We start from the raw sequence: 13,118 nt of genomic DNA on the forward strand, positions 1-13,118 counted from the left end.
TCTTGTGCTGTCAGATAGATAAGGCTAGTGATGGAGATTCCCAGTGGACTCAGATAACCTTTACCAATAATGTCACTCATTAACAAAGCTGCTCTGTTTAGAGTGGACTGCAAACCTATCAAAAAAGAAAAGAAAAAATAAGATAAACACTGTTTATAGGGCTATACATATTGTGTATTCATTTCTAAATTGAAATGACTTCTACTGGCATTCCAGCTTTATTAAACTGTATTAGTCTATTTTTGCAAGTAGCATGAATAAAAACTACAAAGATCAATAGCAAACACAGAATTCGAAACTGTAGATGCTGATAAGCATCTGACATTGTTTTGAATTCCTTTTAAATTTACTGTAGCAGTTTTCAAGAAGTGTTTCAAAGCTTAGCTTAGACCTTGCCATTAAACACTTTATGCTTGCATGAATCCCTGGTTTAGATACAGTTTGGTACAGACTATTTAAACTATTGCATTTGATTTCTTTGTCAGTTATGTTGCTTCTTTAACCTCCTAGGACCTGGCGTCCACATATGTGGACATCACATTTTGGGTTATTTAGACCAAAATACTCAATTTTGCTCTACATGGGCCTGATATCCACTTACGAGGACATTATACTGCTACTGTTCTATCAAAATTTTAAATGAATATCCTCATATGTGGCTCTCATTTTTCTTAAAAACAAAAATAAGGTAAAAAAAAAAAAATCTGGTAATTCTTTGTTTTTACATTCATCGAGCCCCAATATGCCCAAATATCAAAAAGAAATTAAACCTGCATGTCGTGGAAGAATTCGGGTCTTAGGAGGTTAATGAAGTGTGTAGGCCTACAGGGGAAAGTACTGAACCACGTAATCTCCATTTTATTTTATTGAACGTAATAGGCTACATAAATGATTTCACATTAAAACCTTTTAATTGAGGTTATTAAGTTCATCTTAAGTGGTTGGTTAAATCAGGTTTCAAGAATCGTCTTCTGGCTATTGGCCAACAGAGGGCGCTGTAAAACATTGGTTGACAGTCAGTGAATTCTCATGAAAGCGCTTGTTGGCTGTGTACAAGCAGCGGTGTCTTTTCCACACAAAAGCTTCTGTGGTTTAAGTTTATGTTTTACAGGACCGCGAGAGTCATTTCAAAAGCACCTTTCCAATCTCTGCGGCAGCTTTTTTGGTTACGAAATTCCCGAAAACTGACGTCCAAAATGTCCTTTCAGTATCCCCAGGCTTACCGCGACGAGTCAGTTGTAAGTAAATGTGGGTTGCTAACTAGCCTAGCGTGCTAATAAGCCGGGATGCTTAATCATCACGCGCTTTCATTCATTGAAAAGAGCGTTCGCTTTGTTAGCATGCTAGTTAGCTTAGCCATCACTGGTAAACCGAGACTGGCTATGTTGACAAAAATGCAAGCATTTCAGAGATAGCCATAACTTAACTACAAGTCCAATTTTAGCCTTTCAAGATGCTACGTGTTTAACTTTACTGAACACCCTGGGCTTATAACCCCGATAGCTCAACTCTGTTTTGCTTAGCTACTTCACCTTTTAATCATTCCTCTGTGGCTGGTCTCAGGTGGATGTCTATCATGGCTGCAAAGTACCTGACCCTTACAGCTGGCTGGAGGACCCTGACAGTGAAAAGACACAGGTAAACTCCCCGTTACCACTCAAATCACCAGCGAATTCTGTATTTTTTACTGCCGTATTTGTGTCGCGTTTTGTAATTAAGAAATGTGGGCATGTGATTTGATAGTTAAGTGTTGGTATTAAATGTCACAGGCGCATTTAAAGCGTAGCATCTTTTGATTTCTTTCTTTCTTTTTTTGCATATTTGTCATACTTACGTGTTTCAGATGAAGCACCTTTTAATATTAGTATAACCCCAGTACATATAAAATGCTTAGCCTATCGGAGGCATTATAGAACAACAATATTGGATTTTCATTTATATATTTCAGTTCTTCCATATTCATTATGGATTTCTGTGGAGAGACACTTGCTTCAAAAGCATAAACTAAGATTAAAAATTGTGTACAATCATTTACATGTAACTTTTGGGGACACGTTAGCATGCGCTGTAATCCGTGCATATCAGAAAATTGGTGCACCGGCGTTAAAGGTTTTGTGAGTGAGAGGGATGTTATTCAGTTATGTCCAATTCGTGAAGCTGAACTTAATAAATTGTGCATAAATAATCACTATTTATTCAGGTTTGGATGTACACGTTTGTAAAATTGTTTTATGTGTGGTCAAATCGATTTGTATGTGGATTGGAACACGCATCTGTGAGTCCTCAAATGTTACACACAAATTACTGTACACATTTGTAAATCATATTTTTCTCCGTAGGAGTTAGGATGCCGATCGCCTGATCCCTGCTTACCTGTGGCAGTTGTGGCATTGGGGTTAGGGTCAGTTTCGGGGGGTTTTCGGGCCACCAGTCGAGTCAGGCGGATATGGCAACTTGGCCTTGCAAGACTACTTTCTAATCCCTTACTCATTACTCGTAGTTGTTTTGTTATATTTTCATGCACAAAGAATCAGTAGTTGTTGGGTCTGTATGTTTTTAGTGTCTCTTATTTAAACTTAACCTAAATTAACAGACTCCTTCAGTTCAATAGATCATGAGAAATGAAAAATCTGTATGTTTTTAGTGTCTCTTATTTAAACTTAACCTAAATTAACAGACTCCTTCAGTTCAATAGATCATGAGAAATGAAAAATATGCAAATGTTTAACAAAATTATCTTCTCTAATTAGTATGATCTGAAAACCTAGCTTGTTTGGAGGTTTGGATAGCTTTTTTTCCCTTAGTAAAAATAAGATCTTTATTTAAAAACTGTATTTTGTATTTATTCAGGTTATTGTTGATATTAAAGTTTGTTTGATCTAAAACATTTAATCATGACAAATATGCCAAAAAAAGAACTCAGGAAGAGGTGGATACTTTTTCCACAGCAAAGATATCTGCTAAATAATTATTTGCTCTTTTGAGCAGTCTGCTGAAATGATAATGGTAAAATGTAAAGCATGGTTGTATTATGCTTTCTTCCATTAGGCCTTTGTCAGTGCTCAGAACCAGCTCACTTTGCCATTTTTAGAGCACTGTGAGGTGCGAGAGCTGTTCAAAGAGCGCATGACTGAGCTGTATGACTATCCCAAGTATAGCTGTCCCTTCAAGAGAGGAAGCAGGTAAAGCTTGCTGCAACTGATTCCATAATAATATTTTTGATGTTGGATTTCAGCTTTAGTGTTAGATGACAGAGTGATTATGTGACATTCCAGTAGCTTTTCTCTTTGTTTTTAGGTACTTTCACTTTTACAACACGGGCCTCCAGAACCAGAGTGTGATGTATGTGCAAGAGAGCCTAGATGCCGAGCCCACAGTCTTCTTAGATCCAAACACATTTTCTGAGGATGGGACAGTTGCTCTGCGAGGTATCAGCCGTGGCTATTATAAAAGCAAAGTACCCATTTTACTGATATGAAAAAATATGTTGCCTGCATTTCTGGATCGTGTGCTCTTATTAATTTTAGCAATTTTAGTAATACATTTAGTTCAAAATTGCCTTTCAAGTAATAGTTGCTTCATGTGGTAGTTTTTACTCAGTTTTGAATAAAAATCTCTACAAGTATAGTGTCCTCTCTGACATCTAAATTTTGTTAAGTTTCCTTGTTAACATTCTATTTATGTTTCTCTGATTTCTTCAAGGCTATGCATTCTCTGAGGATGGGGAGTACTTGGCATATGGCACTAGTGCCAGTGGGTCTGACTGGGTGGAGATCCGCTTTCTGCGCGTTGAGGGCGCCGTGCCTTTAGAGGACCGCCTGGAGCGAGTCAAGTTTAGTTGCATGTCCTGGACTCACGATGGGAAGGGGCTTTTTTACAACTCGTATCCTGACCAGGAGGGCAAAAGTGATGGTAAGACTGTGTTGGACAGGATTCAAACATTCTCAAATACTAAACCTTCATTTAGCTGCAGTAAATTACCCTCAAAATATGAAATACTTATAAGATAATTGACATTCTTGGAACTCAGTCTGCCTGCCTAGCCTCATGGGACAGGGCTCTCAGCCAGGACAGAAGAAAATGGATTAATGGATATCTGCTTAAGGACTTGCTTTTCTGTGCACTGGCCAGTTACCATTTAAAAAAGCTAATGAAAAGCTAAATTGTCATTAGATAATTGCTAGCGGTTTCAAAATTATATTTCTCCAAATGCAGTCTACATAGACTGTTAAACTGCACGCAGCAGCAATGTCTGCTCAAACGTGAGTGGAAAATAAAACTTGATCAAGGACAGCATTAATGTATTTTTTTTTTTTTTTTTTAAAAACCTTGAATTAAGAATAAAAAAACATATGTTAGCTGTTGAGGAATTACAGACATTTTCATACACAGACCTCCGTTTTCATAGACTGAAATTGCTAACCGACTGACAAGCATTTCAATGGCCAGGTGAGGCCTGTTCCATTGTTATTTCATGACAAATGAGTCAAAGTGCTGATTTTTTTTTTTGTAACATTTGTAACAGCTTTTCACTGTCATCATTAGACTAAAAAACTAAAAAACAAAAATAAAGAGATCCGGGAGCTTTAGACAACAAAGTTGGATGATGACAAAATTATTTTCATGGTTTAGAAAAGTTAGTTTACACTAACACGACAAGAACACGACAAATTGTCAAGGTACAGCAGGAAATGCAGCAGTTTGCACTTTGCTATAAAGTGAAAACTGCTCATTACAGTCAAGAACAGGAAGACCAGATTAGATGTTACCAGAAATTATCTAAAATAATCTGCATTGTTCTGGGAAGGAAATAAAAAACAAACAAATTTGAATTTTTTACCAGATGATGACAAGAGAAAAGTATGGAGAAGCGTGCCACGTTACCAGTCAGGCATGACTTATAATGTCAGTGGAAATGGATCACTGGTGTTTTAATAATGATGTAAGTGTTGAAAGAAATAGCAGTATGAGTTGTGAAGTGTGCAGGTTTATACTCGCTCAGTTTCAGCCAAATGCTACAAAACTCATAGGACAGTGCTTAAACAGTGCAAATGAATATTATCCCAAAGCATACTGCAAAAGAAACCAAAGAGTTACTCAAGGCAAAGAAATTGGATATTCTTCAATGGTCAAGTCAGTAAGCTGTTGTCATTCCAATAGAGCAAAGTGCACAAATGCAGAAAGACTCACAAACAAGCACCAAATGAAGGCCTAGCAGAGCATCTCCAGGGAGGTGAAACACAGCATTTGGTGATGTTTGCCGGTTTTAGACAAAGATTGTAAATGGTTTTCATCCATGTAAAGTTACGTTTGTATCTCCAATTACTTTTGAGCCACTGTAAATGGACAATGTATTTAATGTCATAAGGTGAAATGTTTGTCATTTGTCAATATTTGTTATTTTCTGTTTATTGTTTTGAAACCTTTTGTTATCTAGTATTATAAAATTTGCACCCACTCGTAACACTCTTCGTCTTTTTGTATTCGATTTTGTTTTTTGCTTTCAGGCACTGAGACCTCCACTAACCTGCATCAGAAGTTATACTATCATGTTCTGGGGACTCCACAGTCTGAGGACGTCCTATGTGCAGAGTTTCCTGATCACCCCAAATGGATGAGTGGAGCAGAAGTATGTGTGAAGTTGTTGTTTTTGTTTTGTTTTTTTTCCCCTCTACTGTCATGTCATCAAACTTGGACAGAATGCATGTTTTAGTTGGCATTCAGGTGCAGTTTAATGATTGGAGATGTAATGTAGGTATCAGAAGATGGGCGCTACGTGCTGCTGTCTATCAGAGAAGGTTGTGATCCTGTTAACAGACTGTGGTATTGTGACCTCAAGACCACTCCTCAGGGTATTACAGGTATTCTGTACTTGTTTCTCTTTATTTCTCAAAGTATTTTGGTACTTTAAGACAAATATTGTTCTTCTTGTAGTCTTACTCGCTTAGCAGTTTGATTTTAGAACTGAAATCCTTGTTTGTTCAGGACTTTTGCCATGGGTAAAATTAATCGACAACTTTGACGCCGAGTACGAATACGTGACGAACGAGGGCACATTATTCACCTTCAAGACCAACTTAGACGCCCCACGTTACAGGCTAATCAACATCGACTTTGCCTCTCCGGAGCAGAGCAGCTGGAAGGAGCTCCTGCCTCAACATGAGAAGGATGTCATTGGTAAGGTTCTGCAACACTTGCATGACCTTTTCCCAATAAAATATGAAGTGTTAGCAGTTTCGCCCTGTCATTAAAGGTACATTTCAATGTCATTCATTCTTTTGCCATGTCTTCCTTGCAGTGTTTGCGACCTGTACATACTCCAGCTATTTGTTCGTGTGCTTCCTCCATGATGTGAAGAATGTGTTGAAAATGTATCGTCTGAGCTCAGGAGAGGAGCTGAGGACCTTCCCTCTTGATGTTGGATCCATAGTAGGGTTCACAGGACGAAAGCGAGACTCTGAAATCTTCTATTATTTCACTTCTTTCCTATCTCCAGGTACTATAATGCAAAAATTATTATTTTTAATTAAAAAAAGCTATTTTGTTTATCAGATGCCTTTGCCTCGCAATTTCTACCTGTGCAAATATTGTTGTTTAAGTGAAATAAGTCAACCTTTATGTTAAGTTTGTATAAATAAGAAACAACAAGTAATGCAATTTTGTTCTCATTTCTAAGTTCCACGTATTATTTCATTAAGTAAATTTGTACTAAATTCACTGATTGTGAAGTGATTTCAAAATAGTAAAGAAAATGAAACTTTTACTTTCTTTTCATCTAGCCATCATTTACCATTGTGACCTAACCAAGGAGCCCCTGCAGCCCCATATCTTCAGAGAGGTCACTGTCAAAGGCTTCAACCCCTCCGACTACCAGACCACACAGGTAACTAGAGCCTAGACTGGGATTACCAGTGTTTAAATAGGTGTGTTTCATTTCTCTTTAAAAATAGGCTGTGGTAAACACATTTATTAAAAGATATCTTAACAGTTAATTATGCATAAATGCCCAACTTTAACCTAGTTTTTAAAGTACTGACCCAGCATTTATCCAAAATGATAGACATAAAACGGTGGTGTACAGGCCAGTTTGTACCCTGACAAACAAAACGAAGGGTTTTATCAATTGTCTGGCTTGAAAACAGCAAACTGTGGGCAAACTATCGGCTTAGAGTTGTTGTAGAAAAGGTGGGCTAAATCAGGTATTGGTTGCATTTATTGATGTAGGCAGCACTCAAACTGAGCTTTCAAAGTATTTTTTTTTAACTAGAACTGTACCCTAATAGTCAAATCATCAGATATTTGTTTCTTAGTTTAATTTTGTGATTTTAGATGTTGTATGTTTGTAAACATGAGGCTATATACCAAGTCAGCATGGGTGTGTTCACAGTAGTAACTGTCACATGTCAGTTCACCTTGTTATGGCAAATAAGCAACTTTTTCTGACATTTTTTTTTAACTCTTAGCAATTTTCCTTCTTTCAAAAAAAATCACCTAGACAAAGGTTTATGGAAAGTACTGCCTCATGACTGTAGTTCTTTCTCACCTGCAAGGACGCTCAGAGAGTGAGACACACCTCCATCATCGAATTGAACCAAACAGTTGAGAGTAAAACCTTGATAATACTTGCTTGATAATAATTTGTCTTTAAGACCGTGAGTGTACGTGCAGATGTGGTGTTTCTGTGGGCTCCAATGGAGTATGGAGTATTCGGAAGTATAACAGGAAGGATTGCTCGGCCGTCATAGGAGACATGACCTCTTTCTCTTTAAATGTAGCCAAAGTAACAGCCATTAATTCTGATTTATTAAAAAAAAAAAAAGATTGATTGCCAGATGGAGTTGGAAGCTGGTCACCTGTGGAGAGAAATGAAAGAGAAAGAAATTTTACAATTCGTAAAAAGATTTGAAGCTTTTATGTTATGATAGATGTTGTCAGCGTCCCTGGGAAATGATTATGGGCCAGGAATGGATGACATAGCTGATTTTATATTTAAGTGGTTCAGATTCCTGAGAAACTTGCAGTAAATTGTCCTTTAGATAGTCTAGCCTTGGCCAGACCATGTTTCAAATTCTTTTTACTTCCTCTGTACATATAGTGTCCCAGAGTTGGATATATTTATATACTTCTGCTGAAAACAGCGGCCTCGGAAATAGCTCTGTAAGTGTAAAATGTTCACGATGCAGACAGGATTTTAAAAGAGCTCCTGTGTCTTCTCTTGTCTTCTGACTCAGAAACAAGGATAGACTGGTGATGTAAGCTTTACTGTTCTTTACCTTTTCGTAATTCACTTCCCATCTCCTTTTGTTTCCCTGACAATCTTTTTTTTTTTTCCTCTCTTGTTGTCTCAGATCTTTTTTCCCTCAAAGGATGGCACTCAGATACCCATGTTCATTGTTCACAAGAAGGGCATCAAAATGGACGGCTCCCATCCAGGTTTTTTATATGGCTACGGGGGCTTTAACATCTCCATCACGCCAAGCTACAGCGTGTCCAGACTCATCTTTGTCAGACATCTGGGAGGAGTTTTAGCTGTCGCCAACATCAGAGGAGGAGGAGAATATGGGGAGACCTGGCACAAAGGTGAGGAGCTTTTGATACGTAATTATAAACATGACTGCAGATCTCAATCGCAAGGGCATGTCCAGTTTGCCCTGTTAGAAAATGCCTGTGTTTGTGTGTGTTTGTAGCACATACAGTAGATTGTGTCTTGTCTTTCAATAATGACATCTTTAGTTAAAAGTTTGAAATGAATATATTTGCATATTGATAGATTCTGGAGTTTTCTGTGGCTGAGGAGGCATAAATGTTGTTTTTAAGAATTTCTAACCTGACAAGCATAAAAAAACCATATCAGAGACACATTATTATTCAAAGCAGAATAATTTTAGATCTTTTCAAACGTGCCTGGAGGGAATCTTTTAAATATTACCAGCGCAAAGTCCTCATTTACATACTTTGTATTCTTTTTTCCAGCTGGCATGCTAGCAAATAAACAGAACTGCTTCACAGACTTCCAGTGTGCAGCTGAATATCTAATCAAGGAGGGATACACTTCTCCCTCCAAACTGACTATAAATGGAGGCTCCAATGGTGGCCTGCTTGTAGGTATGTACGCTTCCACTAAAGAACAAGATACACTAAAACAATATAATCGCAGCAAATGGATATAGATGATGATGTTTCTGAATCCTTGGTATCCTGTCTCAGCGGCCTGTGTAAACGAGCGGCCTGAGCTGTTTGGATGTGCAGTAGCTCAGGTGGGCGTCATGGACATGCTGAAGTTCCACAAGTTCACAATCGGGCACGCCTGGACCACAGACTTTGGCTGTTCAGAAGACAAAGAGCAGTTTGAATGGCTGATCAAGTAGGTGCTCTCTGACCACAGTGTAGATTTTAATGTGAATTATATACTGTAGGCCGCATTTACATCAGCTGCCTTTCTTTATACATTTTAATCTAAGCTTCACTGATTACATTGGCTACATGGACATAAAAAAAATGTACAGTGCTTGCAAAAGTCTTGAGCTACTCTCACTTTTTGAACCCTAGAATGGTTTCGAACAATAGTTCTCCAGGCTGTGTGAAGGTCTGTCAAAATCTTTCTTTGTCCCTGACCACTAAAAAAAAAAAAAAAAAATCATTAATTTGTGTGACTCATTCAAGTACAACAAAGGCACCTAACACAAGGTAAGAACCAGCGTTGTGTCTACACATAACCTGGTGTAGAACCAATTTCAAATCTTATCTTTAGATGCTTTGTTACTAGCAGCCTGTCACAAAAACACAATTTATTCCTATTTCTTTAGTTGAAAAAAAAATCATGAAGATAACAGTCACACAAAATAGTATTTTTGCACAAACAAGGTGAGTCCCAAGTAGCTATTAGCTGAAAACCTGGCATATTTCAGCATGGTGTGCAGCATGTCCTTTAAAAAATTGAGGAAACTGGACAAGTGGAGGACAAAAGAAAAAGTTCCAGGCCTAAAACCCTGTCTGCAGCAGCGGCGCTGGCACGGCTGGCAGCCTTAACCCAATTTCCCTCGGGATGAATAAAGTATGATCAATCAATCAATCAAAGTGTCTGAATGTCATTTCCTTAAGGAATGAGGATTTAAAAAGTCCAGTTGTCAAGAAGCCATTGCTAAGGAAGAGAAACTGGGAGGAGGCTGAGTTATGCCAAATTACACAAAGACTGGATTGAAGATCAGTGGTAACAGGTCTTTATGGTGTGATGAATATATACAGAGGCTGAGATGTAGTGGTTTTGGGCTACATCTCAGCCAGTGGTGTTGGTGATCTTGTCAAATTTTAAGGAATTATGAATTTGGAAAACACTGTCAGATTTTAATCCACCAGGCAATACAGTTTGGAAAGCATCTGATTGACAGCAGCTTCATTTTTTTTTTTAGCATTTAGCACAGTTAATGCAGTAAAAGCATACACAAATAGAAAAATAAAAATACACCATGAAACACTGTCAGTCATGGATTGGTCTCCCCAGAACCCAGACTTTAGCATTACTGAAGCAGTGTGAGATCATCTTGACAGAGAACAGATCAAAGGGTACCCAACATCCAAAGACGATCTTTGAAGGATCCCGAGGACTACCTAGACATGACAAGAAATCTTTCCTAAGAGAGTTCAGGCTGTGTTGAGGAATAAAGGTGGTCATACCAAATATCGACTTTCATGCTTATTAGAATTGTACAATCTCAGCTTTTAGCTTGTATACTGTATTCCCTTGTGTTTGTTTGCCCATTTTAATAAATAAGTACCGCACAGATTTTCAGTTTTCTTTGCAAAATATAAAGAAATAAGGATTGGCTCAAGACTCTGGCACAGTACTGTATTTTAATGAAATATCTAATTCCAGGAGTTATCCTTGTCTTGATTTGAGAACTGAAGCTCACAAAGAAATTCAGAACAAACAAAATTACCCGACTATTTCGTTTGTGATGTAGGATAGCAGTGTGAATATTTTAAGGTTAAACAAAATACATTTTTTACTCCAACATTATCATTGCTCTGACATTTTTATAGAGGGAATCTGCTGTTTACTTAATATTTAAACGGTTGCAGTCCTAACAAAGATCCCACTGGTCCTCTCTCGCAGATACTCCCCGCTTCATAACATCCGTGTACCAGAAGGCAATGGGGTCCAGTACCCCGCTGTGCTTTTGCTGACAGGCGACCATGATGACCGGGTAGTGCCTCTGCATTCCCTCAAGTACATCGCCACTCTGCAGCACATTGTAGGTCGCAGCCCCAAGCAAACAAATCCCCTTTTCATCCTTGTGGACACAAAGTCAGGCCACGGTGCTGGAAAGCCCACCAGCAAAGTCATTCAGGAGGTGGCTGACACTTATGCCTTCATCGCTCGCTGTCTCAACATCTCTTGGGTCAAATAACCTGCATCTACCTTTTAAAGTGTGTGGTGTTTCTCTTTTTTTAATCCTTTGGTCAAACCATATTTAGAATACCGTTAATACCAGATGTTGACACATTGTTTATAGCACTGCTACCTTTTTTTTTTCTTTTCTTTTTTTTTTGTGCTGATCTGTTTTTGTCCCTCCCCCTGTGTGAGCAGATTAGATCACAGAGTCATCAGGCTCTGCCCTGCACACAAATATAAGCCAACATGCATCTCTCACACCTAATGTGTTGTTTGTTCTGTGTAGTCACAGGGGGCTCTTTTCAAGGATGATGCAGTAATCAGCCAATCAGCCGTTAAAGTCATGAGGTGAAAATAGCAAAAAGTTCATTTCAAGATTGTTCCTGCTCCCTTTGGGTGCTGCAACGTGATGTGTGTGTAATTTATTTCTGGATTGTGCGCAGAATGGAGTCTGTTTGATGTCAGATGAAATCAGTACATGCAAATGTTAGTGACAGTATTACACGGATGATGGTACTGCTGGTGGATGAAATGAAAACAAATGCAAAAAAAAATCGGTTGTTTCCATGGGAAAGTGTGTGTGTGTGTGTGTGTGTGTGTGTGTGAATGTCAGTCCTTACATTAATTTCAGACTGATGATTTCTACCTCTTGACTTGTGCTGATTGTTTTCCTTTTCAAAGGGAACAAAACACAATGCCACAAATACAATAAATAACTTTTTCAACAGTGACTCATCAGGATCTTTTATTATTTGTGTATGTTAACAGCTATGCACCTTCATGTAGTAAATAAAATTACACTAGGGTAACAGCTCAGGATAAAAAATACGAAATTTGATTGTCCAAATTGAGGAATAATTCTCCGATTCAAAGTGGCCAGTTTGAGTGAAATAAATGAAGGCAGTGAGTAAAAAAAATCTTTTATTTGAGATAATCTTGGACAAAGACAGAAATATTTTGCATTCTATTAAAAAATTTAATGATATAAGAAGCAAGTCCAGAACCTGGGATATGAATCGGTCTGTTGTTCCCTTTCACAGACAAAGAGCAAGTCAGGGCGTCTAGATCTAATCTTGAGTTCATGTGTGGTCTTCCACCAGGGGGCAGTCACGCTGAAAGTGAACCACGGGTATAGCAGCAAGCACAAAATGAGGGTGGTCTCACAGAGGGAGCCATGAGGATTAATAAACGTACATGTTTCATGTTCAAAAACCTCTCCGGTTTTCATAAGCATAATCAGTCACACCTGAGACTTTTATAATCATCTCAAACACTCATCATCCAGCTGACTTTCTGTAACCGCGCATTTAATGAACAATACATTACAAAATAGCAAGAAGTTGAGCTTCATGATGACTTTTTCATCATTTACAGAATGGGTTATATTTTTTATTAAAATGTTTAAATGCACAGTCTACACATTAAAAGCAAAAATGAATTATATTTAATAAAAAATACACCTTTTTATATCCAAGAATCACATTTTGTTACTTTGTAACTTTTACAAAATTGAACAAAGGCACTTGCGGTTACGCAGCAGAGGGCAGCATGAACCTTGAAAAGAAATTCATCAGGCTATAATCACCTCTCTTAGTTAAATGAAAGGATATATCTGTGTGGTGGGGGAGGGTCATGGGGGGGTGTAGGCCACGTGAGTTAGTATGAAAACGTGCACAAATTTCCAAATTTCTTTTATCTAAATTCAAACTGGTGTGCACCATTACAT

The 13,118-nt window shown here is 38.0% G+C and overlaps 1 protein-coding gene across 1 annotated transcript; it reads left to right on the forward strand.

Moving 5' to 3' along the window:
- Nucleotides 1-1,026: 1,026 nt before the first annotated feature.
- On the forward strand, nucleotides 1,027-12,108 carry prep (prolyl endopeptidase). The gene is made up of 14 exons (XM_063495107.1): nucleotides 1,027-1,238; nucleotides 1,564-1,638; nucleotides 3,049-3,182; nucleotides 3,298-3,428; nucleotides 3,703-3,912; nucleotides 5,508-5,629; nucleotides 5,756-5,861; nucleotides 5,986-6,177; nucleotides 6,299-6,496; nucleotides 6,780-6,883; nucleotides 8,349-8,580; nucleotides 8,974-9,105; nucleotides 9,208-9,364; nucleotides 11,114-12,108. The coding sequence occupies exons 1-14, from the start codon at nucleotides 1,101-1,103 to the stop codon at nucleotides 11,406-11,408; spliced, it is 2,226 nt and encodes a 741-aa protein (XP_063351177.1). The 5' UTR covers nucleotides 1,027-1,100; the 3' UTR covers nucleotides 11,409-12,108.
- Nucleotides 12,109-13,118: the final 1,010 nt, after the last annotated feature.

The sequence above is a fragment of the Pelmatolapia mariae genome, linkage group LG15, assembly GCF_036321145.2.
Source record: "Pelmatolapia mariae isolate MD_Pm_ZW linkage group LG15, Pm_UMD_F_2, whole genome shotgun sequence".
In the NCBI taxonomy this organism is placed as follows: Eukaryota; Metazoa; Chordata; class Actinopteri; order Cichliformes; family Cichlidae; genus Pelmatolapia; species Pelmatolapia mariae.